Consider the following 27,167-nt stretch of genomic DNA (forward strand, 5'->3'; position numbering starts at 1 on the left):
AGACACGCAAAAAGACAGTGTCCATCCTAGGATCATTGCACAACACACTAAAAAACTTTATCAAATGCCGACACCATGACTATATAAATAATAATAAAAAGAACGAACCTTTTTATTTTTATTTTTGATACTTTGGTTAGATACCGTGGACATATGAAACGCTAACTAGTTATAAGGTTTTTTACTAAGAAACTAAAACTTGATATATTTTGGTGCCCACCCACAACTTGTTTCTCCTTGGATCTTTTTTTTTTTTCCTTTGATTTTCTTTTTAATTAATTACTCCTTCCATTCCAAATTGCTAGTCCTATTTCAAAAACTCAATTTTTTAAGAAAATGTCATTTATTACCTTGTCTCTTGTAAAAAAAAAAAGTATAAATTTTCAAAACTACGCTTAAATAAATTGTTGGTCCAATTTACAAAACCCAAAATTTTAAATGCTCCTTAAAATAAAGTAAGAGTATTAATGTCACAGAAGTTTGAAGAAACAACGCATGCTGCTCTCTTAAAAATTAATTTGGAGATTTCGTCCTATATCAGACCCCTTCACTTAAAACAAACTCATCCTCGAGTTCATCTTTGAGATTTGAAATCTTTCATGCCAAACAAATAAATATTTGGAATACTTAAACACATTGATCTTCTTTCTATATTTGCAAGTCATCAATGAAATAAACAAATCAACTTGAATTTCTTTTTACCAAATAAAAATAGGCAATGATTTGATTTTATTGAGATCCTTGAAAACTTCCTCTTCAATTTCTTTCTTAATGGTCTCTGCCATCTTGACTTCAAGGTCTTTCTCTATAATAGGGTCTTCATTAATCTCTCCACAATCTATATAAGGCCTTCATTATTTCCTCATAAATCACTATATTTTCTTCTTTGACTTCTACATAATCTTCAAGAAAAGTTTTTTTTTTTTTTTTTTTTTAACATGTAATTCTTCCCCTTAATGGATATATGACTCTTCAAAATAATTCAAGTATGAAATTTTCTTCTTTGACTTCTACATAATCTTCAAGAAAAATTTTTTTTTTTTTTTTTTTTTAACATGTAATTCTTCCCCTTAATGGATATATGACTCTTCAAAATAATTCAAGTATGAAATTCTTGGCAAATAATAATCATGTTTTGTATATGACAAAAGTTCATCACAATCCAAAGGATAAAATTTAATAACAAGCATCCTTTTCATCCTTGGCCATGAATGAATTTTGTCTTTACCTTGTCGAACTCTATCAGACTGTATTCGTTCCCACCAATGTAAGGCATACTCACTAAGTTTACACAAAAAAGTTTAACTTTTCTATCATAAAAAATATTCTCATAGTCAAATAAATCATCTAGATCAAGCAACTAATCAAGAAAGCAATTCTTTTATAAGGTCTTATAAAATTTGCTTACCAATAGGTTGCCCGTAAGTTACATCTCCGCAGTAGTTATCCCTATTGTCTCCAAGCTTAAATGGCGCCATCCTAACAAAAATATTTGTAAACGTTTATTGTACGTCATGTAATACTTGCTAAGTTTTCTGTCACTAAAATTGCTATTGTCTCATAAGTTAGCTACTAAACCAAAATAAGTCAAGCTCTGATACCAATTGATGTCACAAAAGCTTAGAGAAAGCACACATGATACTTCCTTAAATGAAACAAAAACTAAAATACTGGTTCCTAGTAATGAACCTTTCCTTGAATCCACAAGATAATAATTTTTTAGAATCCACCATAAAAAAAAATAAACAAAGTCTTAATGTTATTAATTTGAAAACTAAATTGACTTTGGAAGCTACAATGCCCTAATTTAACTAAACAACATTATAAGCACCTAAAATTAAGGAAATAATAACTAATATGAATGTTTGTAAACATGCGGCTTCTAATTTTAGAAAGAATACATTTTGGGACATCTCATAGTCATAGTTCAAACACCTCAGGCCCAGTTAACGTGCTTTTGGAAAACTCCCAACCGATGAAATTCGAAATAGTCAAAATTGTTCAAATTTGGTTAGAGCATTGAGAACAAGTTGAAGTTCTATCTAGCATTAAATGTTTTGGTGCTTTTGCACCCAAAAATTTTTACTTCATTAAGAGATTTACAGATGGTTATGTTATCAGGAACAAACCCTTTTTTTAAGAAACAAACTAACTGTTAAACACACACACTTAATTACACTCTCTCACCAAGCATGAACAAATATTGACTATGGTATGAATACGATTTTTACCAATATAGTATGTCTTTAGACTACACAAAGAAAATGGCAACACTCACTTGGGAGAAGACATACTTCGATAGTTTGAGGAGCTAGATATAACATATTATGTACTTATAATACGTTTGTCATTTCCACTACGTGGAACCTAGACAATTTTAACCAATTCTAGTTTCCTTTGGGCGACGTACCAAAAATTATACATATGCTCTTTAGTCTCTACCTCTTTTAAATAATATCTTACACTCGAAGACGTTATTTTCTCTATGATGAACTATACAATATTCCGTCAACTAATTAAATATCTCCCGTAAAACAGATCGGAGACAGACAAAGCACCTTTCATCTTGTTTCTTGGCATATAATTTAAGGAGGGCTGAACTTGCAATCCTCCAAACAAAGAAACAATATTTGGCATCTCTTCGGTGATTAGCATAATCATAAGTGACGTGATATATTGCAAGAGTCTCATTGTAGACCTCATCTATCCCCCTTTTACACTCCTCAAATTCCGAAGCACCATACAATATCTACAATGAAATGAGTAGTAGTCAGCAAAGCAATAAAAAGGAAAGGGGTTTCTTCAACCTGGAGATTACTTTTCATGGGAGTGAATACTCTAGAATTTAAGAAGCATAAGCTAAAGCATCACCATCTTATACTTCTTTATGACTTCATCAGCAGCCTCGTTTTTCCCCTCAGGACCATTCCGCATGGCTGCGGTCATGTCCTGCCTATACTGCTCATAATGTTCCTTCCATTTTTCCATGCAGGCTTCAGGGACTTCAACATCAAAACATGGAAGTTTCCGAACTTCTGAATGGTGCAAAGAAAACATATTACAATTCTTGTTACATGATGCTCTCTGAATAGCACAAGAAAAGAAAGAAACTAACTTCTTCCAAAAGCCAATTCAATAATTTCATGAGTTTAAGCACCATATGATGTTCAAAACTTCTAACTATACAATTTTATCATTTTAATTAGAACATTAGAATACTGCAGAACATAATTTGAAGAAGAAAATTTGCCACTGAAGTCCATCTTCTATCCTTTAAAACATTAGATTTACCATATCTTTTCTTATTCATTAAACAGTCCAGGGGCTGCCATGGGGGAAAATTAAATGGAAAAAAGACTGTAATTGAAAAAAAGAATCCTCACCTTTCATGGACTGATCTTCTGTTTGATATTTATTAACCGTATCATAAATTAAACCCAAAATTGATGTTGAATTGAAAGAATTATCCCTCTCCATGTAATGTGGAAACAATTCAGCCTTCAGTTCTCTTGGAACTTCAATCTGCAAATAATAATAACAATAAATACAAATTTCTAGATAGAATCAGTCACTACAAGGCAACTTGGGAGATCAAGAATCAAGAACACAAAATAGCTAAATATAAATGTGGGCGTGAGTATCTACTTACACAGAATTCTAAAAACCACTAAGAGCTCCCAACAATATCCTATCATAAAACAACAACAAAGCCCTTCCAGATTTTGTCAATGTTCAAGCGTCCTTCATCACATTAAACCACCAAACACCTATTGATGAGATTGTTGCCTTCAATTTTTCCCACATTCATCGATATTCACACAAAGTTTTCTTTCCAGGCATCATTGGACCTCAAAATTCAAGACAATACAGACACATTAGACAAGCAGGGGTTTTACTCTGGCAGAGTTTGCACAAGCCAGCATTCTATAACTCTAAGTCAAAAATGCTATTACCTAAGTAAAAGATATGGTTATAATCACCACATTGGTTGTTTGTAAATTGGCACAAGTCAGGCAAACCAAAGAAGCCGACTATCATGACAAAACAATACCAGAAGTTTAGAGACTTCGTTGATTTTGGAATACCAGATCAATTAGAAGAATAAATGAGGTGCAATAGAATTCCCAAGTGGTTGCAAAAATTAATCCTTTTGACACTTAATTCTGATGTAAAAAATCTAAAGACTGAAGTCCAATCCAACATATGCATCACTTCAAAAGGAAAACCTTCAATTACTAGTTTGTTTATCAAAACTACTTGGATCAATTAACATATTCTGAACATCCTGGTTCACAAGTTTAAAGTCCTTGTTGGTCCACTTTTATTTAAAGGGATGAATCTAAGGAAAATAATTCTCATCTGTGCCATTTGCCACATGGCCTCAATGCAATCTACTGTAAAAACAATCTTTGAAGTTTACAAAAAGGAGAGGTAACCAGGTGGTAAGTTCTGAAAACTTCAGCCTGAGAAGGTCATGATATGAACAGTGGCAATCACTAGATATTCAGCCTAAATTCATACAGAACTACATTGCAACTGGTGCATAGTCACAACTCCCTGAATATCTATCAAATGTTTAAAAAAGATATAAAACTAACCTTTTGTCCACCCTTTTTGGGTGCATCTAGAGCGTCATAATATATATCAATTAATTTTATAATGTTAGCTTTCACACAAACTTTCTCTTCAGTACAATCATCTCCCAGAATAAGAAGCCGATCCATCAGTGCCAACCAGCTATCTGCTGCCACACCTACAGCATAACTGTAAACAGAAGAAAGTAATTTGAATATAAGCATCATGACATCATATTAATGAAAGTTTATATCAGCATACCATATTTTTTACATAAGAAACAACTCGAAGAAAACACCATGCTAGGAACCATGGTCTCAGTTCTCTAATAAGACAGATTATCTACCACCACATTTTTTTTTTTTTTTTTTTTGGGGTGAGGTAATGAGGAAACCATCTAGGAAGCACAGGTATAAGTACAGATACAACACAGTGATTTTTGAAAAATTAGCCCTTATTAACCCTTACCTAGGAACCATGGGTATGGCACCCCAAATGAAGTGTCCATGCTCCATGAGAAACCATTCAACTTGATCATAGAAAGAAAAGAACATATTTATGGGGCCAATATTTTATATTTATGCTCTTTTTGAAGGCCTTGCACGCTTGTTAAGAATTAATAAGTTGGATAAATTAGTAACTCTTTTTAAGGGGCCAATATCATATATATAATATTTTAAGGGGGGCTTTTAGAGAATAAGGTTGTAACCCTAGAAGTATATATAGACAAAGACAATCTAAGAGAGGAAACTACTCAAGATACTCAAGGAGATAAAGCTAGATGACTCTATTGAGGTTAGAACCCTAGGAAACCTTTTTCTTCTCTAAATCTTAAACCCATATAGAAATATCTGAAATTTTAGAATTTTGCTTAGGGTAACTAGCCAATTGTGAAACGGTATGAGTTTTCCATGGGTATTACTATGAAGCATTAAAAGGGTTAGGCCCAAATCTCCTAGATGGTTGATTATTATATTTATTTAGAGTCCGGTGTTAATTTCATTGGATACAAATGTCATATCTGGTAGTGTGGTTCATCTGCCGGAGTTCTTAACAAGGTTATACAAAGGTTGATTTCCAGAAAGGTTGATCCAGCTTGTTAGGACTTGGTTATTTATTGAGTTGTCAAACTCACTCCCCCCCTTTTCCCCCTTTCAGATTCAGATCTTAAGAAATAGCATTTGATGGGGCTTCCACTGGGGTGTGCTCCTGAGAGGAGTACAGGAATATTTTGAAATAAGAATGGATTTTGGTTCTTAGAATTTTCTTGTCATTAGTATTTTATGCACTTGAGATTGGACTTTATTTTCATTGATGTTTTGGAGACTATGGCATTTAAATTATCGATGGTAGTTGGATTTGATTTTACTTACTGATTATTTGAGGTTAGTTATGCTCTTTTTGAAGGCCTTGCACACGTGTTAAGTGAAACCTTTAAAAGTGCACGGCAGTTGCCACTTGTATAGCCTCTTGGTTGGGTTGGGTTGGGGGCATTACAATATGACTTCTATCTGATTTATGTTTAGCATTACAAATTGACACCCCAGAAGTTTTTAGAGATCCAACAGTAAGTTGAAACTTCAAAAGAGTAATCAATTTAAAAATTTTATAAAATAAAAAATAAATAAATAAATAAATAAAAAATCAAATAGTATTTTTCCAACCTATACTTGTTCATTACAAAATAAATAAAAAAAAAGTAGAATTTAGGATGATAATCAGTAAATATGGGGTACATAGCAGCCACAAGATAGTAAAGCTTAATGACATCCGCATAAACCTTCGCATTTGAAAAAAAAAATTAAAGGTACAAGACAGAATACATACCTTGGCTGAAACCTGGTTGACAGGAATAGTTTAAAAAGCTCTTGTTCAAGTTCCATGGATGAAAAATCGGTTGGCTTTTTAAGGGGGATAGCATTATTGGGCACTTTATGCACTGAATAAGATGGTGTCCAAGGTTCACTCACTTTAAAATGTTCCAATAGCTGAAGCATTTCAATAATAAATGGTCAATGTAGAAAGAATCTAAATAATGTCAATTATAAATTGAAATAGGTACTAAACAGAAGCTTGAACCTTTGGTGTTGATTTGGCAAAATCTTAGCATTCTCTTCAAGATATTAACCTTATACCTAACCAACAATCATTTACCATTTTTTTTATTTACTCAACGCAAAAATGATTCAGTGTATATCAGTATCATTTTTTTTCCTTAAAAGATTTTGACACTTTTTTTTTAATGGAAGATATAGAAAAAGATTTTGACACTTGAATAAGTGTTGAAAGTAAAAATTTTCAGTTTCACCAGACAGCCTGAAATTAGACCTATCAACCAATATAAACATGTATCTTAAATTCTAAAATTGGTACCAAAACTGAGATGTCAATTTGGTGCAAAATGATATGTTCACAAGATCCATGATCTTCAGTTAAGGAGACTTAAAGACTATATAAGATCAAAGATCATGTTCTTACCGTGTTAATTAATGAAGATTTGATAAGTAAACTTTTATTTTGTCAGATAGCCCAGGACATGCTATTGATGTCAAAAGTAAAAATATTTCAACATAGTTGACATCAAAAGTCAGGCTTTACTTGTTTTATACTGTTCATGCTTAAAGTCAAAAACTTTGAAGACAACAATATTGGCAAGCCAATGTTTTACAGTTGAGCTGTCAATAAACAATATATTCACAAGTTACAAAGTAATTGCATGGTTAATATTGGCTATGAGACAGAGTAATGAACACACAACGTAAGCAAATAATGCTTCCATGAAAAGTTTGAGATGTAATTGCTAGGTTTTAGATGTAAGTTAATTCCTTGTGATAAAACTAAAATTAAAAGTGTTTGCAATTGATGTAATTAAGTTAGCTTGAAATCATTTCAAGAAGCTACAAAGACTGCTGAAGAAATTTGAAGCTGAGAATATTGCTTAAGAAAAAAATCAAATATACACAACCAAAACCTTAAAGAAGACAAAAAATTTGCAAGATACTTGCTCGACTTTTGCTTGATGGAGATTGTGCAGACAGTAGAAACATAATCCAAGTTCTGCTAGAAGAGGGATTCTTGCAAAAGTTTACCCCTACCTTATGCATCTATATAAATCACATGTTGCACGACTAGGGATGTTCACAGGTCAGAAGGGCTCAGGTTTTCCCTGAAACCATCACTCAACCCGATGGCAGCGGGTTGGAGAGAAGGCCAACTGATGCCGACCAAGCACCAGTGGGTTATCAGTTGATTGGGCCATTGGGTTTCACAGTCGGAGTTGTCAGGTTATTAATTGGATATCTAGACAAGGGAAACAACAACAGATGACGAGGATCTTGACCATCATGGTCAGATCCAGACTTCGGTGGCCAGATCTTGACGGCTTGACCTCGACAGGTTGAGAGATGCCAATGGCGTTTAAGATGGAAAAGGGAACAATTTGTCTGTCAGTAAGGAACTCCTACAGTCTGTGACTCAGAGAGAGAGAGACAAGGGATTGGTTAGGTCAGTTTCGCCAGGTCCAGGAATCCAGGAACCCAAGACTTAAACCGAAAACTGAGTTCCCAAGACCCACCACTTGACCGCCTATGCACTCGGAGACAACCACAGGTCGCCATGTCAGTCCAGGCAGGCCAGGTGGGTTGGGTTAGGTTTTCCAGCCCTATGCACGACTTATTGACCAATGGAAGGCTGCCATACCAGGCTAATAGATTCAAATCTTGAAGCCTCCTCTCTTAAGCCAACCGAAATATCATGTGTACCCACTCATCTTGCAATTCCAAAGTGCGTAAATAAGAGGCTTCTTTGTAACCTGAGAGTTTGATTCTAGTGAGTTCACTGCTGCAAATATTCGAAGGATTTTTTAAGAGTGTCGTAGTTCTATTTGGCGTGGACAAGATGTTATTGGAGAAGATCCATATGGAAGAATGGGCTACTGTAGTTAGAAGGCAAACAAAGGCATTTTCTAAGGTTACAATAGAGTCTAGATTCAAAGGTTTTCAGAGTAGACTATTTTTAACTACTTCTTTTATAATGGATTTTCTAACAGGATTAGATCCCAGTAGTGGTTTTTACATTAAAGAGGTTTTTCAGAGGTTTTCCACTTTATCACCAAAATTTATGTGCCATTTACTACTTTGAATATTCTTGTTTTCATTTGGTGATTGGTTACTGTGGTTTAATAACTAAGTTGAATTATTTGATTGGAAATTATGTAACTTGTTGATATAATCCGCTGCACATGTGATTCGGAGTCTAATGAGATTTTTTTCAAGAACCAATTGAAAATCATTGAGTGAGGTGCAAGCAGGTACCTAAGAGAAACAAATGAAGAATTAAGGAGTGCTATATCAAGCTGAAACCACTACTTAAGAGTAGCATTTAACAAGTTCAGACCCAATCGTTGGCATTGAATGAGGTTCACTGAAAAAGACAAATCCCTATGCATATGTGCAATGCAAATTACTGAAAGATAAGTAAAGCAACCACAGATACCATTATACTAATATACTGAAAAGAGTGTAGGACAAGCGTTTAGAACTGAGATTATACCAACTATCAAGGGCGTGAAATTTTCAGATAAAAAGAAAAAATTCTCTGGAACTAAAGTAAATGTAAATACCAACCTGAGGGTTTCTTGAGACCCAATACATGTCACCATCAAAATCACCCCCTGCTATTTCGTCCCCCAAGGACCGTGGACCTTTACAAGGGAAGAATATGGCAAACTTTGCATTTCCAATGAAAGATTCTAAGGCCTTCACATAGGTAGCCTTTAAAACATGAATGTCGCCAAAGTGCAAACCAGGATTCCGGTACACTAATACCTTCCCCGAAATTTGTCCATTATCACTACATACATCGTTCAAAGAAAAAAAAAATTAGTACAAAAAGAGCCTAATTAATTGCCACTAAAGTTGTCAGGCATTGATTATAAAAGAAAAGATTAACATATGATAATTAAGAAAATAGAAAATGTATCCACTTGTGTAAATCTTCACAAATCACAGTCTGATTAATAAGTCATTAACCCAACATATAACAAAAAGGCTTATTGATATTCGATACTACAATACTGTTGAGTAAGAAAAAGAGTAAGGTATCAGTAGCATACCACATAACAGTATGATCAAGATATAGACAATCTCTAAAACCTTTTATCGATAGAATGCAAAATTATTGTAATTTATCTTGTGATACTTTGAAAAAATTTTACAGTTCTTATACAATTGCAACTGTACTGATATTTTCAAATTCATTTTAGACCTTTTTATAATGCATTTAAATTTTCAACTTAAAGAAATCATGCCTAATCAAAACATCATTTAAAAGATATGTATAAAGTTAAACTTAAGGTAGCAACCTATAAAAAAGAACAGATGTAAGTCTGTCCTAACTAAAATGCAAAAGAATGTTTCATTTGCACATAATAATAATAATAAGGGTCCTTTTAACAAGCGCCCTTAAGGCAATTGTTAATAAACCATTTTAGGAAATTTTTGACACCATTTTCATGGGAAATATAAAAGGCTGTCAAAAAAAATTAATTGTTTTTTTCTTTTCCAATAAAAAGTTTCTAAACATATTTCTTAAACCAATGTCCTTAGAACATCCATTAACTTTTCTCTAATAATAAAATAATAAAGTTGAGTCCAGCACATGATAGGAGAAGGTTAGAGAATTCCTCATTAGTTTTAGAATCCCACATCGGCAAGAAGAATCATAGGGAGGTCACTAATTATATTAAAAGTGATAGCCCCACATTGAAAAGAAAAAAAGTAAGGAGGCCTGTCACTCCTTGTAAAAGGAGTGGCGGTGTAGCTTTGATGTGTGTGTAAGATTTAAGAAGCAAAACTGTTTTGTGAGTGAGGTATAGACAATGCTTTCCCTACTGAGATAGTGTAAGGACACCTTTGATGTATTGGAGTTTTCGGTTAGTTTTTTGTGAAAGTTTACTTGTAGTTGTAATTTTTATTATTAATGGTAAATTTTGGTTGTTGTTGCCCGTTAGTAGTGAAGTTTAAAAATCAGATGTGAGTATAACAAAGTAGACATTTAAAAATATCAAGAAATATAGCTAATTGATTTATTTTAACTAGTAAATATAGCTTTTTTTTCATAAACGCTCAGAATGGTTTTTGAATATGTACGAAACTGGAAAACGTCTAACAAGTATACGTACAGAATAACACAAACTTCATCACTTTCAAGTAGCCCAGTGGGATCAACAGTCCCCATTAAATAGTAACATTCAGGTACGTGAAGCTTTCCTCCTTTAAGGCTCTTCTTTTCCTCCTTCATCAGTATAGAGAGTCGATATTGCAAATATGATTCATCAAGAGGAATCCCGGATAAAATCATTCTTGCCACATTAAAATCATCAATCTCCCCATGGTTAACAGAAACTGCATAAACAAAAAAGAATTGAAGGGGAGAATCACTCAAGGACTACAAGTAAATGGAAGAGAAAAGTATTGGCATGAGATTTATTTTTAGCAAGATTTAATAAGATGCGAATAAAAATGTTAAAATTAATTCCAGAATTCTAAATCAAGACCTAAGATTTTGCTTCCAATAAGGCCAGAAATTCTATTTTTTTAAAAGAAGATAAATTATCGCTACTCATAAGCTATAACCTTTAACAGGAAGACTACCTCTTAGTGCAGCACCCTTATTGGAGAAAACTCGATGAGCATCACTTAAAGCATTTGAAAGTATATCCATGAAATATTCTTTTGGGACACCTCCATAGCTTAAAAGTGCAATCAAATTTCTTGATAGATATGTTTTCTTTGGCTGATTGCTGGCAGAGAAGAACTGAAAATTAGACCACTTAAACGATAGAAACTAAAAAAAGAAAAGCAGCACTTTCATTGTATCTAAGTTTCTCTTTCAGCAGAAATTTATATCATCAAACAGCAATACAAGCAAACCAGTGGTCACAATATCACATGATGAGATATTATGTCAATTATAAGCTCACTACTTACCAATATAGTGGATGATGAGTCTGTCACATTCTCAACCACACCAAAGAAGAACTTTTTTTTTAACAATAAAAGAAATGGTAAGCCAAATTTAAGTAGGGAACTTTTTGCATGAATTAGCCTAGAAATCACAATCTCGGCCATCACTACTAGTATTTCTGCACACCAACATAGGCTGCAGTTTCTCAATGAATATTTTACATTTGCATGACCACTTCACCACAATGAGGATTAGCCCATGACCATGAGTTGCATATATGAACGGGAGTATCAATTTTTTGACAGAGACATGTAGTACCAGGCAATGCAATTACCAAATCATGACTTAAGTGCTTGTTACCTAGAAAATAGCCAAAGATTGTAAGTTATAGAAAAGTAATAACTTTGTACAAGTTTCTTGACAAGAATGCCTAATACCTGTAGAATTACAGGCATTTTGTAGGTGAATTCATAACTAATCTCAAAATAAGTTCAAATATAGGGGGACTTGGGTGCCATGTCCTCAAGTGTCCAACACATGAATCATCAAATATATGTGATCTACAAATCATAGCAATTGATTGTGTCCCTTAAGAATTATTGGTTTTGGAATTCTACTATCGAAAGGAGAAACATGTGATATGACAATGCAGGAGGAAAGCAGGTTTTGTTATCATCAGTTAAAAGGTTGTCTATTTTCAGCAGAATTTAAGGTCATAGGGATCTTACTTTTCAGGACAACAGGAAATGTAATTGATCTGTAGGGCTGTGTATCTTCTTTCACTGCCTCATGGTATAGGGCCAACAGAGTTTATACCTCTGTAGCACAGACAAGCGATAAAATGTGCTGTGTACTGTGCCAATACGTGTATATCCGTGTCTATCACATTTCCGGAAAGAGAAAACAATTCTTTGATTGGGACACAGCACGGAGACGGTCATGACACGTTCACAACTTGTTACTTTTTAAACCTTAGAATTTTGGGTGTGTTTCATTTAAACCTCAAATTTTCAAAATGTTTTTTTTTAACCTTAAAGTTACTAAAAATGTTTTAATAAAATCTTATAGTTTTATTGAAACCTTAGTTTTTGGTAAGTTTCCTCTAGACCTCAAAGTTTGAAATAAAACTTCTTTTAAGACAACTGATCACATGATAATGAATAGGGTTAACAGAAAAAATGTAATAGAAGGATTTCAAACTGGATATTCCATTGGTTATTGATTTCATCATTCCAAATGAATTTAATGATACGAATGGGAAAGATTCTTTGTTCTTGATGCTTCCATAGGTGATTGAAGAGTTGGTGCAAGTTTCAAGTTTGAAGGACCTTATACTTCAACACTTAAAAACTCAAGGTCAAGTTTCTTCCAACCAGAGGAAAATGATGAAGCCATGGAAGATTAATTTGCTATTACTTTGCAAATTCACCTATTCAAGAATTATTTTATGGGGTCCACATGTGAAGTCCAATTGAACTGAACATCATGAAATTTTGATGATCTAAGTATGAGTCTTTTAGGGTTAGTTTGGTTGGAGGAGTGGAAAAGAGGATGTAAAAGTGGGAGGATAGAAAATATTTAGTTTTCCCTCTTGTGTGTTTGATTGGAGGGGTGGAAAAGTAAGAGGGCATAAAACTCTTTTGTTTGGCTGGAGAGAAAAAGGGAAGGATGAAAAATATAATTTATATAAATTGACTATTATACCCTTGTTACGTAATAAGTAAGAAATAGATTTATTTGTACTTATTAAATAATATAAAATTTACCACATTATATATATATATATATATATAAATTTATGTTATTATTTTTATTATTATAATGTAAAAATTACAGTAATGTACAACTTGATTAGGTCACGTTGAAAAAAAAAAAAAAAAAGAGAGAGAAGAGAACCTGGACCGCTGGACATTGGTGTGCTGTGAAGGTAAGATGAGAAGAGGCAAAAGTGATAAGAGCAACCGCATCGGTCTGTCTAAAAAAATCCGTCTTTTTACACACAAAAACTTACTTTTTTCTATTTTACACCATTATTTTTACAAAACACCTACATCAATTTATTTATTATACACACTTTTTTTATTAAAATAATATTTCTCTTCCCTTTTTCTATTATTTCCCACCTACCCCCACCTAATCCCTCCTTTTTTCTAAGTCATAATACACTCCTTCAGTCCTTTTCTCTATCTCCGCCTCTCTTTCTTCTCCTTTTTTTTTTTTTTTTTTTTTTGAGAATCTTTTTATTTCCTCTTCTTGTTTTACAATTTGAGTTTTATGTTGTTATTATAGATGATGATTTTGGGTTGAGAAAGAAAAATTCTGGTTTGGGTTTTTCTTCCTCTGCTTCAGCATCTTCTTCTTTCTTTCTTCTTCTACTCCTTTTTTAAATTTCGGTTTGATTATTTATATGAATTTGCATATGGGTTTGATGAATTTGGATCTAGATTTAGAACGATTTTAATGATTTTGTGGTGTGTCCGTGATGATTTTGGGTTGGGTTTCCCGGTCAGTTTTGATTGATTTTGAGTTGGGTTTTCCAATGGGTTTGTCTTGATTTTGAGTTGGGTTTTATAATTGCTTTTCCGTTGATTTTTGGTTAATTTTCTGTTGATTTTGAGTTAATTTTCTGTGCTAGGTTGCGGTGTTTGGTGGTGGTGCTGGGTTTGGTGGTTAGGTGGTTATTTTCTACTTCCTTCTTATTCTGCCGCGCTGGATTGTTGTAGACATTGGGAGAGGGTATTTGTGTAAAAGTGCTTTCACAGCATTTTTCCCTCCAAATTTTCCTCCCGATTTAGGAGGATGAAAATTGTGGGCCTGGGAGAGAAAACTTTCTCCCGGGTTTTCCTTCCTCCCCATTTTCCTTCTTTTGCCAAACAGTGAAAAACACTGTTTTTCACCCTATTTTCCTCTTTATGTTTTCCATCCTTCCTATTTTCACCCCAACCAAACACAGTGTTAAGGTTAAAAGTTAAAATAGAAACCTAATAAATACTTAACTTGGACCAAAAGAAAATAAACCTAAGATACTTAGAAGACACTAGAAGATTCTAAACTCAACTAAATTACCAAAACACCCTTAATTCGCAGTAATTGCAAAAATTACAGATTTGCCCCTGAATATAAAATTGACCATAACTAATAAAATAAAATAAAACAAATTAAAAACTGTTTTATCCCTAAAAGAATCGTACTTAGACCATCAAAACCTCACGATCTTCACTTCAATTGGACTTCACACGATGGACCCCATAAAATAATTCTTGAATAGGTGAGGCTACTAGCAAATTAATCTTCCATGGCTTCACCATTCTCCTCTGGTTGGAAGAAACTTGACCTCAAGTTTTAAAGTCTTGAAGTATAAGAAACTTCAAACTTGAAACTTGCACCTACTCTTCAATCACCTTTGGACACATCAGGAACAAAAAGATCATACCATTAAATTCATTTGGAATGATGAAATCAATAACTAAAGGAATATCCAACTTGAAATCCTTATTGAATTTATCTATGATAGTAACATCAAAATCCTCCTTCATCTTGATTTTTCCATGATCAATTTTATGTTCGTCTTGCTCCTTTGTGACTACCATTGCAAGAGCACTGATATCTTCCTTAGGCTTGACCTCTTGTTTTTGCTTTAGTTGTTCTAGTTGTTCTGCATTCACGGGCTTTAACACAATTTGTGCATTATTGAACATAAATTTATATGTACTGTTCTTTTCACTATGATAACATCTCAATCACGCTACCTTGTATGGTCTCGGATGTGATTCCATTGGTAGCCTCAACCTCTCGACAGTAGCTGCAAAAACAATATTTATGTCACTGCCACCATCAATAATAATCATTCGAGCTTCAGTCCCACCATGGTCCTAAATATTAAAGTAGGCTTCCAATCCTCCTCTGGCTTAGGTGCAGCACGAATATGCCTAATAACTGAAAGAAGAGAGGTATCTTCTTCTTCGAGATCATCATCATGCAAGGAACTTTGGTCTAACCCATAAAGTTCTTCCTGTGTTGCTATTCCATTAGGAATTTAACAAAATAAAATCTCCCAGCCTTTTCAAAGTTTTTGTCATAGAGCATATTTCTTCAAGCATCGACATGATCCTAGATGAGAAATTTTTTTTAGTGGCGGAAGGTTTGCAGAATAAGACTTTAGCAAAGAACTCGTGTTAGGATTTAAGTAGGATTTAGCTATGATATCCAAATTGTAGGAAAAATTAGGGATTTGTCTGTATAGTTATGGTGGGTTTAGGATTAGGAAAGAAGAAGAATTAGAGAGAAATACAAGCTGTTCAGTAGCTGTATAAACAGTACATGTGAACAGTAACTTTAGAAAGAGAAGAGATAAGGAGAAAGAATCAACGAGGGCCAATTTGCCTATTGCTTAAAACACTCAACTTTTATCAATCAACATTCTCCCTTTTGAATACATTGAGAACAGTAACTCTTACTTGTACTAGGAGTATTAGGATTCCTATAGTATTAGGATTACTAGTTTTTTTTTTTTTTTTTTTTTTAAGAATGATTAGGATTACTAGTTTGACTAGTAAACCAAACCTAATCTTGGACCCAAAGAAAATAAACCTAAGATACTTAAAATACCCTAGAAGATTCTAGACTCAACTAAATTACCAAAATACCCTTAATTCGCAGGAATTGTGGAAATTACAGATTTGACCCTGCATATAAAATTGATCATAAGTAATAAAATAAAAAAAGCCAAATTAAAAACTCTTTTAACCGTAAAAGACTGACACTTAGACCATCAAAACCCCATTACCTTTGTTTCTAAAACAAAAATAAAAATAAAAAAAAAAAAAAAAAAAAAAACAAACATGACCTTCACTTCAATTTGACTTCACACATGAACCCCATAAAATAATTCTTGAATAGGCGAATTTGTAAAGTAATAGCAAATTAAGCTTCCATGGCTTCATCACTCTTGCTCTCCTATGGCTAGAGCCATCCTGATTGCGTCAACCACAGTTAGTCTCTCCATCACTCTTTGCTCTCTGTCTCTATTCGCATCTTCTGTCTTTCCATTTCTTTTTTTCTTTTCTTTTTTCTGTTTTATTTTTTGTTTCTCTTTCGATCTTTTGAATAAATATACTGAGTAGTGATTTTGATTAGGTTTTTTTTTTTTTTTTTTTATTGAGCTATGGTTTATGAGTTTTTTTTTATTATTATTATTAATTAATTGATAATGATATAATGTACAAAATATGAAATTATGCAGAATACTTACTAGCATTTTTTATTTAATTATTTAATAGCATTATTTTATTAATCAATCTATTATTGCCTTTAAATTAATTTAGATATGTTTTCAAACATTTTATTGTTGTTACTTATTTTTAAAACCTAAAATAAAATTAATTATGCCCAAAAATTTATAATATATACCAAAAAAATATTAATTAATTAATTTTCATATCCCTATTGTGTTGACTCCTAATTTTTCAAGAAATGCTGTAGAGTTCCGTGTCATGTCAGCTTCCAAGGTTTATCCTTAAAACTTTTTTTGACATGTAAAGATTTTTTGGAACTCAAGGGAAGTTCCATCTCACTACCACGTTTTTGCATTTGGCCAGAATTAGTGTAGGGTTTAATACCTTTCTCTTTTTTTCTTTTTCTTTTTTACAAGGGGGTTTAATACCTTTCTATGAATAAGATTCTCTTGAACTTTTAAGATCTTCTAAATTGATTTGTTTACTTTATTTTCTTTCTATAAGTAAACTTAAAAATGGATTCATATTGTTGCCAGGCAAAGCTTGACTTTTCATCAAGCCTGCTAGGTAAACTTACAACACCATAGACAATTCACCAATAAATATCGGGATAGACTATCAGAAATTAAATCTCCCTTATACATGATTTTCCTATTCCCCATTTGAACCCAGAGCACATTTGATGGTTTCAAACAAAGGCCATTTTGAAAAATCAGATATAAGTGATGACTTATTAACAAGTACACATTAACTACAGAGAGCATAAAACTTCAAAATAGTATAGAAGTGTCAAATGATGAAAACCTTGTTCCCACTATCTCCAATGAATTCACCGTTCTGATATTTGACAGTTTTGGATCTGTCTCAACTTTAATCATTGAAGGTCGAACTTGAATTGTTCTAGGAGGAAGCTACAAAATTTGAATATAGAAAATGAACAAAGTATGCAATATTAGAAGCAGAAAAAGGAAACTAGATCAAAACCAGTCAGAAAAAAATAAATAAATAACAAAGAGCATCACCAGCCAATCATTGCAGTCATTTAGGACATTTAATAACCAGAACATATTAGATATGAAAGCCAAAACCAGAATTCTTTACTCTGAAGTGAGGAGCATAATGTTAATGTATTACACTAACATCAGAGTATAAGTTGCTAAATTTTACATAATTATTAGACACAAAGCTGCAAGTCGGAGGTTGAATGATACTGAATTATAAGAACTTTTCATCACGCAAGTATTAAACAGAAGTCAGAGGTGATTTCCACTAGCACTATAGCGGCCAAAAATAATATTTAATCAAAGTAATCTAAAATTAGATATCATCAGAAGTGAGGCACATAGTTGATACATGGTTATAACTGTTAGAGTTACTGTTGTTATTTTTCCATTCGGTTGTTATTACACATTAGCGAGGTGTATTCTAGTAATCTTGCCACATTGCAGTAATATAAATATGGGCTAACCTTTCTCTCTTTTCTCTGTCTCTCTAACTTCTCTTCCTCTTTCTTCTCTTTTAACCATAATTTTCATATTTTACAATTCAACTAAAACCAACAACATTAGAGTCATGTTGAAGTATTTTCTAATATGTTCCTCTAATGTCCCAAGTCAAAATGTTCCACTCCATTAAAATATTTTGTTCCAATAAAAATCCAATGATAAGGTCATCAATCAAATGGGTTGTGAACAAACCAAGCTATGTTCGTGCACAAGCTCATGAGTATCAAGTTTGAGATAGATATATATATATATATATATTGGATTGTATAAGTTCATAAGATATCAAATTATTTTTGCTGATTTAAATAGTCCATTTTGTAGTACATGAACCTAATTTTTAAACTTTCATAAACAAAAAACATTCTACCTTATTAACTCAAATAATATAATTTTAATATAACTTAGTTATTAATTATTCGCATAGATTCGATATTGGATTGTGTACATTCATAAGATATCAAATTATTTATGTCATTTATTAATGATATAAATAGCCCATTTCGTAGTAAAAAGTATATATAATTTTTAATAGTACACACTACACAGTAAATGAACCTAATTTTTATACTTTCATAACAAAAATCATTCTATCTTATTAACTCAAATTATATAATTTCAAGATAATTTAGTTGTTAATTATTCACATAGATTTGCTAATGAACAAAATATTTTAGTCATGGTTGTTCAACAAAAAAATGAACCAAGCTTGAACATGTAATTTAGTTTGGTAAAGAGCTCGAACTCGACTCATGTTCAAAATAAAATTAAATGAATAATCTTAAACTATTAAGACTCGACTTTGCTAGGCTCGTTTGCAGCTCTATCCATCAGCACTAGCTTGGGGAAAAAATTACATTCTTGTTAGTCTCAGGAAGTGTGTTTAGGGTTAATTAATTTACCCTAACAATGCTGACTCAATATTTCTGCATTTGTGGTGTTAGTAGCATAATTGTTTTCAGTTAAAGTTGGATCCTTTAGAATTAAATCTTTCTTCAAGTAAGAAAGAAGTCAACACTCATTCAATGCACATTACCTAACTTGGTGCTTGACTTATTTTATTCTTTTTTATACCCCTTATGGTTAAAACTTATTACAAAGCGATACAAAGAAAAGGAAATAGACAATTGAGTATGAAAAAGAAAGTACCTTTTTATTGACTAAAAAGGGTTCCCTTAACAGCACAACCATTGTTAAAGAGACGAAACTGGATTAGCAAAGGCTGGAAAACAAATAATAATTGAAATGGGAATGAATTCCAATTCCAAAATAAACACACACACTAGTAAAGGCTCAAAAAGAGAAGGAAACACCAGTTTTTGATCAACATACTGGTTCTTGAGCTTTAGATTCTTGCCGTTGCATTGCCAAAAGATTACTTTCAAGTTCAACAATACTGGGATTTGTCTGACATTATTAAAGAGACCATTAATCAAATGATAAGTTATGTACACAGAAGATTAAATGACATATTTGTTTTATAAAAAAATACATAAGATAAAAAGACAATGAAATACAAAACATCCAGTCAGGCCATGACATGAGTTCAGGTCATTTCACTCACAGAAACAGAAACATAACAAACTGAGATCAGTTCGAAGAAACTAACTTTTCAATTCATTATTTTAATCTGTAGTCTACTTAAAAGGAAACATATCCAAAATCACAAACCTCAATATTTTCATCCCTAGTGCGCTCTCCTCTGTGTACATTATTACCGCAAATCAAAGCTAAATCCTCAGATATGAAACCAGTTCCATCTGTATGTATACGAGGTTTCTCAGGTTTTTCATAGACAACTTTACCCTCTCGATCCTGCAGTTTACCCATAAAGGAAAAAGGGAAAAAATCCATATTGAAGAGAAATGGATAAGAAAAAAATTTGAATTTAACCAGATTCATAGAAGACAAGAAATTTCATTGAAAAGATAATTTTAAGATCATACCGTGCAAAGGACGTCTTCAATTCGTTGGATATTAACAGATGCTAAATCAACTTCTAGCTTGGTGGTCTTGGACAAGATAAGAGAAAACCTGACTTCACAGTAAAAGTAACTTTCAAATCATTATGAAAAATTCTTAGATATGGCTCTCAAAAGACTCTTTGGATTGTCAACATACCTAGCCATATAATTGGCCACACTAGGCAATTGATGTGCATGCATGAATAAAGACCTTGCTTCATAAACCGTTTCAATTGACTCCATACGAATGAAAAAACACTTGACAGATGAAGAAGTTGGGTCTTTTTTCTTTTCTTCTTTGCCTCCATCCTTAAACACTAATCAATATAAAGAAAACATCAATTACACTAGATCTTTTAACAGGTCAAAATTGAAAAGACACATGTTCTATAGGTTAACATGTCACTGGCAACAAAACAATTAACTTGAATGATGTAAGAAGCATGAAAAAATATAGAATCTAGTAAGAAGGAAATATGCACTTCTACTTGAACCCATACTGGTCCTACTCCAGCAAGGGCAATTGACAAAACTCTTTAGACTTATTCTGTAATAAGTGTACCCAATGCACAAAGCTCCCACTTTTTACAGGGTTTGGGAGAGGTGATTGGTAGGTTGCTTTACACACCCCCCCTTTTTTATGGAGGTGCTGATTCCTGAGCTTGAACCCACGATAGCAAAAAACCATTATACAAAATTGATACAATCTATATAAAAAGAATTAGGGAGGGATGAACTTGAATTTTCCATTGCATACGTCTGAAAGTGAATCTGTACATTCACACTCACACTCCAGAGTGCTAATTTCTGTTTTAGATAATTTAAAAGTATTTCTTACTCTAACATGCTTTATAACCCATGGTCCTTTTAAACAAGGACATCACACTCATTAACCTTTAAACTTGAGGAAGTCCATGCCTTTGATCAACAAGAAAAGTATAGTAGTAGAATATAAGGGTTCCAAGACTTGCTTTTAGATGTTTAATATTGAAATTAAAAAAAGGTATCAAGGACACATCCTGACTTGACTGCTTCAGATCTATAGTACAGTTGGAATAACAATGAGAAGTAACTGCAATAAAACAAAAACAAACCAAAATTTTAAAAGTTCATCTCTCCAACAGCATTAAAGAAAGGCTCACCAAAAAACTGATAGCGATAGAAACCAACAAGAATCCCTTCTCTTGCAATCTTATTGTACATGGAATAAGAATCCCAGGAAATATCCAGTTGTCTCCTGTCTGCCACCTCTTCAGCAAACTTGACAACCAAAACATTCTCATCTCCTAAAACTCTTTGTAGGTGAGTTTTTGTTTTGTGCAAATATGGGCCCTGAAAATAGTTACACTTCCATTAGTTTAATTAGATTTGAAAGAACTCTTATCCTCAGAATAGATGTCACTCATGTCATCATAAACATGCATCTGCAGGTGTTTGGGAATGTCCCTCTATATAGAGGATGGGGACAACAAACCTTGAACTTGTACTTCCCATCCAAAGAAACATGACAATGATAAATGTGCGTCTTTTTCATGTCCCAATCAAGAGTCTGCAAGACACCAAAAAATAGGAAAAGGTGAATTAGACAAATGCTGAAGTCAATACAAGGGAGGCTGCCACCAAAACATAGTTGTACAGCATTTTATCTCTCATAACTCTCAATGGTTAAATTGAAAATTAGTTTTAAATCTATCCACATTGCAGAAGATAATATTCCTTTCTTTTTCCTAATTCAATTGAATATATTCAATAGCTGAATTACCTCATTATAGTTTAGAAACATTTGACAAGATTGCATACAAAATGCTAATGGTAATAGGCAAGATGGCCCTAACCACAGTAACTGAATAATTGCTTAGGTTTATTCTCACTGAGAAAGGAATTTTAAATCAGGACAACTTGCTACCACCACTCATTACAATTATTCTCCAAACTCTACGATATCATACAATTATAAATTATCTTAGGTTAAAACTCTCTCTCTCTCTCTCTCTCTCTCTCTCTCTCTCGCTCTCTCTCTCGAAATTTCCTGATTAGTTGATCTAGAACATAAAAGCACACAACCAAAGAGTCCTAGACTCATATAAATTATGTCCACTAAGAGGGCATGCATTCAAGAATCACCCAGAAAATAGAAATGGAGGAGAATAAAGAACGCGCAAGCAGACATTACTGATTTAGATAAGCAAAAACTCTTTTTTCTACCAAAAAAAAAAAAAAAACACAGCAAAGAACTTCAAGATTCTCTATCTTTAGCGGACTTCTCAAGGATTAAGAAATTAACCAAGACACAGTAACCATCACAGGTCAACAACAATAAGAACATAATATTCACCCTTCGTCGGTCTTCATAATTGATGATGTACTTTTGTCCCAAGGCCTTCCAAACTCTTTCCTCAAAATCTACCATTCCTAAATGCTTTAAGGTTCTAATTTCATCTGCAGATATGTCAACATGCTCGAGCTGGTTTCTGTATATAAAAAGAAAAAACAAATATGCAGCTTAATATTCAGAGCTTATTATGCAGGAGGCCAAAAAAAAAGGAGGAGGGAAAACTTACTCCCCGATGTAACTTAGGATTAGGAATGCCTTTCGGAACTCAAGCTCTCCCCAGGCCGCTAACTTAGGACTAACAGCGTTTTCCAAACTCGAAGAGAATGAGCCTCTTAGGTACCCTTAAAATCATATAGCATCGTATAGTTTACAGTGTCAAGGAGAATTCCAGCAATGGACACTAATATAACAGTGTGTGTGTGTGTGTCAGTGTTATACATGTTAAATTAGTTCACCCCCAACAAATAAAAACAGAAATTAGAACGTCCAAGAAATAGACATGTGGAGGCTCAATGAAATACCATTCGGTGAGGTCGAAGAGGCCTGGGACCATCTCTCCGGAATTGTGGATTGAGTAACTGGACGACCTGCGCCCACAAAAATATACAGTTAATTAAGTTTACTTTTGTCACATCAAAATTTTTACAACTTTTTTTTTTTTAACCATTGCTGATACATGTCAAAAAATAGAGAGAGCGTGATAAATAAATTTCTTGTATTATTGATTGTATGCGAATCAGAAAATATACCTAACAAACTAACTAATTCTAACTTATTACAAAATCACATGTGGAAATGGAAAAATACAATCTAGAAAATACAACCAAAAAAAAAAAAAAACTAATCTAAAAATACAAATTCTGAAAATATACAATATAAAAATTATTTGCTACAATCACTACTTGGCTACTTGCTAGGTGGAAGAAACGAAACTTTAAAAATATTATTTCGAAAAAAAAAAAACGTTGATAAGCTTTGATCAAGAAACATTTTCATTTCCTGGAAAAGAAAAAATCTAAGTATTTCCTCTACCTCATAAAATAAAATTCCCCAATAAGCTGAAATCTTGGCTGGCTCTTTTAGTTATTAGAGAAAACAGAAACCAAATTTGAAAGATAGAGAGTGTGTAATGTGAAGTCGATACCATGTTGTGTTGGAGGGTAGATGAGGCGGGATTGTGATTGTGAAGCAGGGGCAGAGGGACTGTGAAGCGGAGAGACGCGTGGTACTTTCTGAGTGGAGGGAGTATCATTATTATTAGAGTGAGGTTGTTTGGCTTTTCGGATCATGAACATAATAAAGTGAGTCAAGGTTTTCTTTATGGGCGAGGCCGCTATTTTACGGAGCAAATTTACAGCCTCTTCCTCACCGAGCAACGCCAGCTCTTGTCTCACGTCCGTCAACGGCGGCGTCTGGTTCTGCTCCCTGCATATTTGCTGTATCAGTTGCTCCACCGCCTGCGGCAGCACCACCCAACCCTCCGCCATCACTTTCAAACTTCAAATCGCTACTGCAAGAGAGTTCGCGCGACTACGATTTCAATTTTTTATAGTACGGTGAGGGCGAGTGTAGATGGTTACTGTGTTCTGTTTTTTAATCAACGGAATTCAAGAGAGAGAGAGAGATTGTCGTCTGTCGATATTTATTATCGGAGTGACATATTTGTCGTGGTTTGGGGGTGATGTACTGGATTTTTTTCACTTTGAAGTCACGTCACTCAAAATCAGAGATATCAAAGCGTTTTTTAAATAAATTTTAACGTCACAAAAGTACTACAAATAATGAACAAAAGATAAAGAGCAATCTATCAAAAAAAAAAAAAAAAGATAAAGAGCAAAACGTTAAAAAAATTGTACATTTTTTTTATATTAGGCTCCTGTGCTTTGGATCGTGGGTAGGTGCATTTTAGATTCTAGCATAAAGTTTGTCCAGACAAAGTCACTAAAATTGAGATTCCATCGGTAAAGAACGTTTTTCAGTACCATGCCTTTTCTGATGATTGATTGCCGTTACTTTGCTTCCTTATTAAGTTTTGTACAGCTTTAACCCTTTGTTTAGTTGCAAACGAGAGAAGAGAAAAGAAAAGAAAAGAAATAGGCAAAGGAAATGAAATGAGAGAGAATATGAAAGAAAACAATCCTCTCCTATATGTTTGAAAATAAAGAGGGAAAGAGAAAAGAAATATGTAATTTTACTTTTATGCCCACATAAATATCAAAGATGGATGAAAATTGTGGGCAAAAATGTAAAATTGGTTCAAAATAAATGAAGTATGTAGGGTCTATTATTTTTTTGAAAGAGAGTTTCAACCTATAGTGTCCGCTCATGATAATAGCTCTTTATCATCAAATTAAGACACTAATCAGTTGATTCTCAAAAAAAAAAAAAAAGACACTAATCAGTTATTAGAGTAAACGAAAATTGAACCTTATATCTCTTATATAACCATAAAAAACTTTATTCCTTTGTTTCTCTCCAAATCCGCCCAAATTGGGCAGATTGCAAAATGTGGGCTCCTCCTTTCTCTTATCTCCTTGCTAAACAAAGTGTAAATTCTTAAGTAAACTGACCATGAACCCTTTGAGAACACAAATTTGGAGCAAAATAAGTAACTACCTTGATTTTAAAGCTACATACCAAGATACCCCTCTTTCCAAACTATTTAGCAAAATGTCACTATTTTTAAACTTGATTTTGAAGATATTGAGTTCCAAAAATAAGGACATTTTGTTAAATAGTTTGGAAAAATTGGTATTTTGCTACATAGTTTTAAAATTAAGGATATTTACCCATTTTGCCCACAAATTTGATCATAATAAGCTATGAAGATTTAAAGTTGTAAATTTTTTTGTCTCCTTTTGGCGAAGGATTTGAATCCTAGTTTTCATAATAAAAGAAATAGGTTATGTCACATAATTATATGACTCGTGATATTAAGTTATAACCGATGGTTGAACCATGCTCTACACTGATTTTTTATTAATATTTGTAAATGTGTAAATATTAGTCTTTAGACAATTATAGTGTTTTCCCTTTTCATATATTTCATAAGAAATGTGGTATTATCAAAAGTTGAATTTCTTTGCTTAATATAAGTTTACATTTGAACCAAATTAGATCATGACTAAGTTGGCATTCTCCTTCTTTAGCAAGTCCACATTCAATTAAATGCTTTTTTCCATTGTTATTGAAAGCTCACTAGTATAATTACTTAAGCTAATTAAAACCTCCAAATTTTAATTACGGCTAGATTAATTTTAGGCTAAACACAATTAAAGTGGAATATACATAATTAACCAATTAATTAACCGAAACATTCAACAATTGCATGGATGAACATAGATATGCAATTCTATAATGTAAAGGGTAGTAGGGAAAAGAATATCAAACCAAAGATAACACACAATGCATTATCGAAGAGAAAAACTGAAGAACTTAGTGTAAAAACATCTCCACGACCCTCCAAGACTATTACACAATATTAATTCAATATCTATTTAAATATTAATACCGTTAGAAAATTCAAATAACACATTTTACCAAGAACAAAATTTTAAAAATTCAATTATGAAATTGACTTAGAAACCATTAAGTATTTTATTCTAATTTCTAAAACCATCTTGGACCTTTTTTTATATGGGCCATTCAATGTGGGGTGGGATCAAGCTATCAAAATCAAAATCCTACACAAGATAGGTGAGAGGGTTTGGGAATCGGATCGTAGGATCGACACTAAGATCATAAGATCCTACTTTCCAATTGTCAGGGACATTTTTGGGACAAGGGCCGAAAATGTGAGAACACCCTAAATCTTCCCTTTGGTTCTTTAGAAGTGTTTATTTGTGGAGAGTCAAGCCCAAAATTCCAAATGTATAATGAACAAAAGGCTAATATTACTTTAACAAGAGAAAAATCAAAATGTTGTAATTGAAATACAAGAAAATGAAAAAAAATATTTACCCATTTTGCCCACAAATTTGATCATAATAAGCTATGAAGATTTAAAGTTGTAAATTTTTTTGTCTCCTTTTGGCGAAGGATTTGAATCCTAGTTTTCATAATAAAAGAAATAGGTTATGTCACATAATTATATGACTCGTGATATTAAGTTATAACCGATGGTTGAACCATGCTCTACACTGATTTTTTATTAATATTTGTAAATGTGTAAATATTAGTCTTTAGACAATTATAGTGTTTTCCCTTTTCATATATTTCATAAGAAATGTGGTATTATCAAAAGTTGAATTTCTTTGCTTAATATAAGTTTACATTTGAACCAAATTAGATCATGACTAAGTTGGCATTCTCCTTCTTTAGCAAGTCCACATTCAATTAAATGTTTTTTTCCATTGTTATTGAAAGCTCACTAGTATAATTACTTAAGCTAATTAAAACCTCCAAATTTTAATTACGGCTAGATTAATTTTAGGCTAAACACAATTAAAGTGGAATATACATAATTAACCAATTAATTAACCGAAACATTCAACAATTGCATGGATGAACATAGATATGCAATTCTATAATGTAAAGGGTAGTAGGGAAAAGAATATCAAACCAAAGATAACACACAATGCATTATCGAAGA

General features: G+C 32.8%; 1 protein-coding gene across 1 annotated transcript; it reads right to left on the minus strand.

Annotated features, from left to right (window-relative positions):
• Window positions 1–2,299: 2,299 nt before the first annotated feature.
• On the minus strand, window positions 2,300–24,280 carry LOC112027217 (probable RNA-dependent RNA polymerase 5). Its single transcript, XM_024059889.2, is given in 21 exon segments — window positions 2,300–2,749; window positions 2,872–3,035; window positions 3,384–3,522; window positions 4,599–4,764; window positions 6,403–6,563; window positions 9,201–9,426; window positions 10,757–10,979; window positions 11,229–11,377; window positions 17,580–17,686; window positions 19,427–19,441; window positions 19,443–19,499; window positions 19,610–19,684; window positions 19,949–20,092; window positions 20,224–20,311; window positions 20,399–20,558; window positions 21,384–21,573; window positions 21,716–21,790; window positions 22,577–22,712; window positions 22,803–22,917; window positions 23,098–23,163; window positions 23,721–24,280. Coding segments are annotated over 21 exon segments (3,036 nt in total). The 5' UTR covers window positions 24,064–24,280; the 3' UTR covers window positions 2,300–2,512.
• Window positions 24,281–27,167: the final 2,887 nt, after the last annotated feature.

Source organism: Quercus suber, unplaced genomic scaffold (assembly GCF_002906115.3).
Source record: "Quercus suber isolate HL8 unplaced genomic scaffold, Cork oak 2.0 scaffold_170, whole genome shotgun sequence".
NCBI classification, from domain to species: Eukaryota; Viridiplantae; Streptophyta; class Magnoliopsida; order Fagales; family Fagaceae; genus Quercus; species Quercus suber.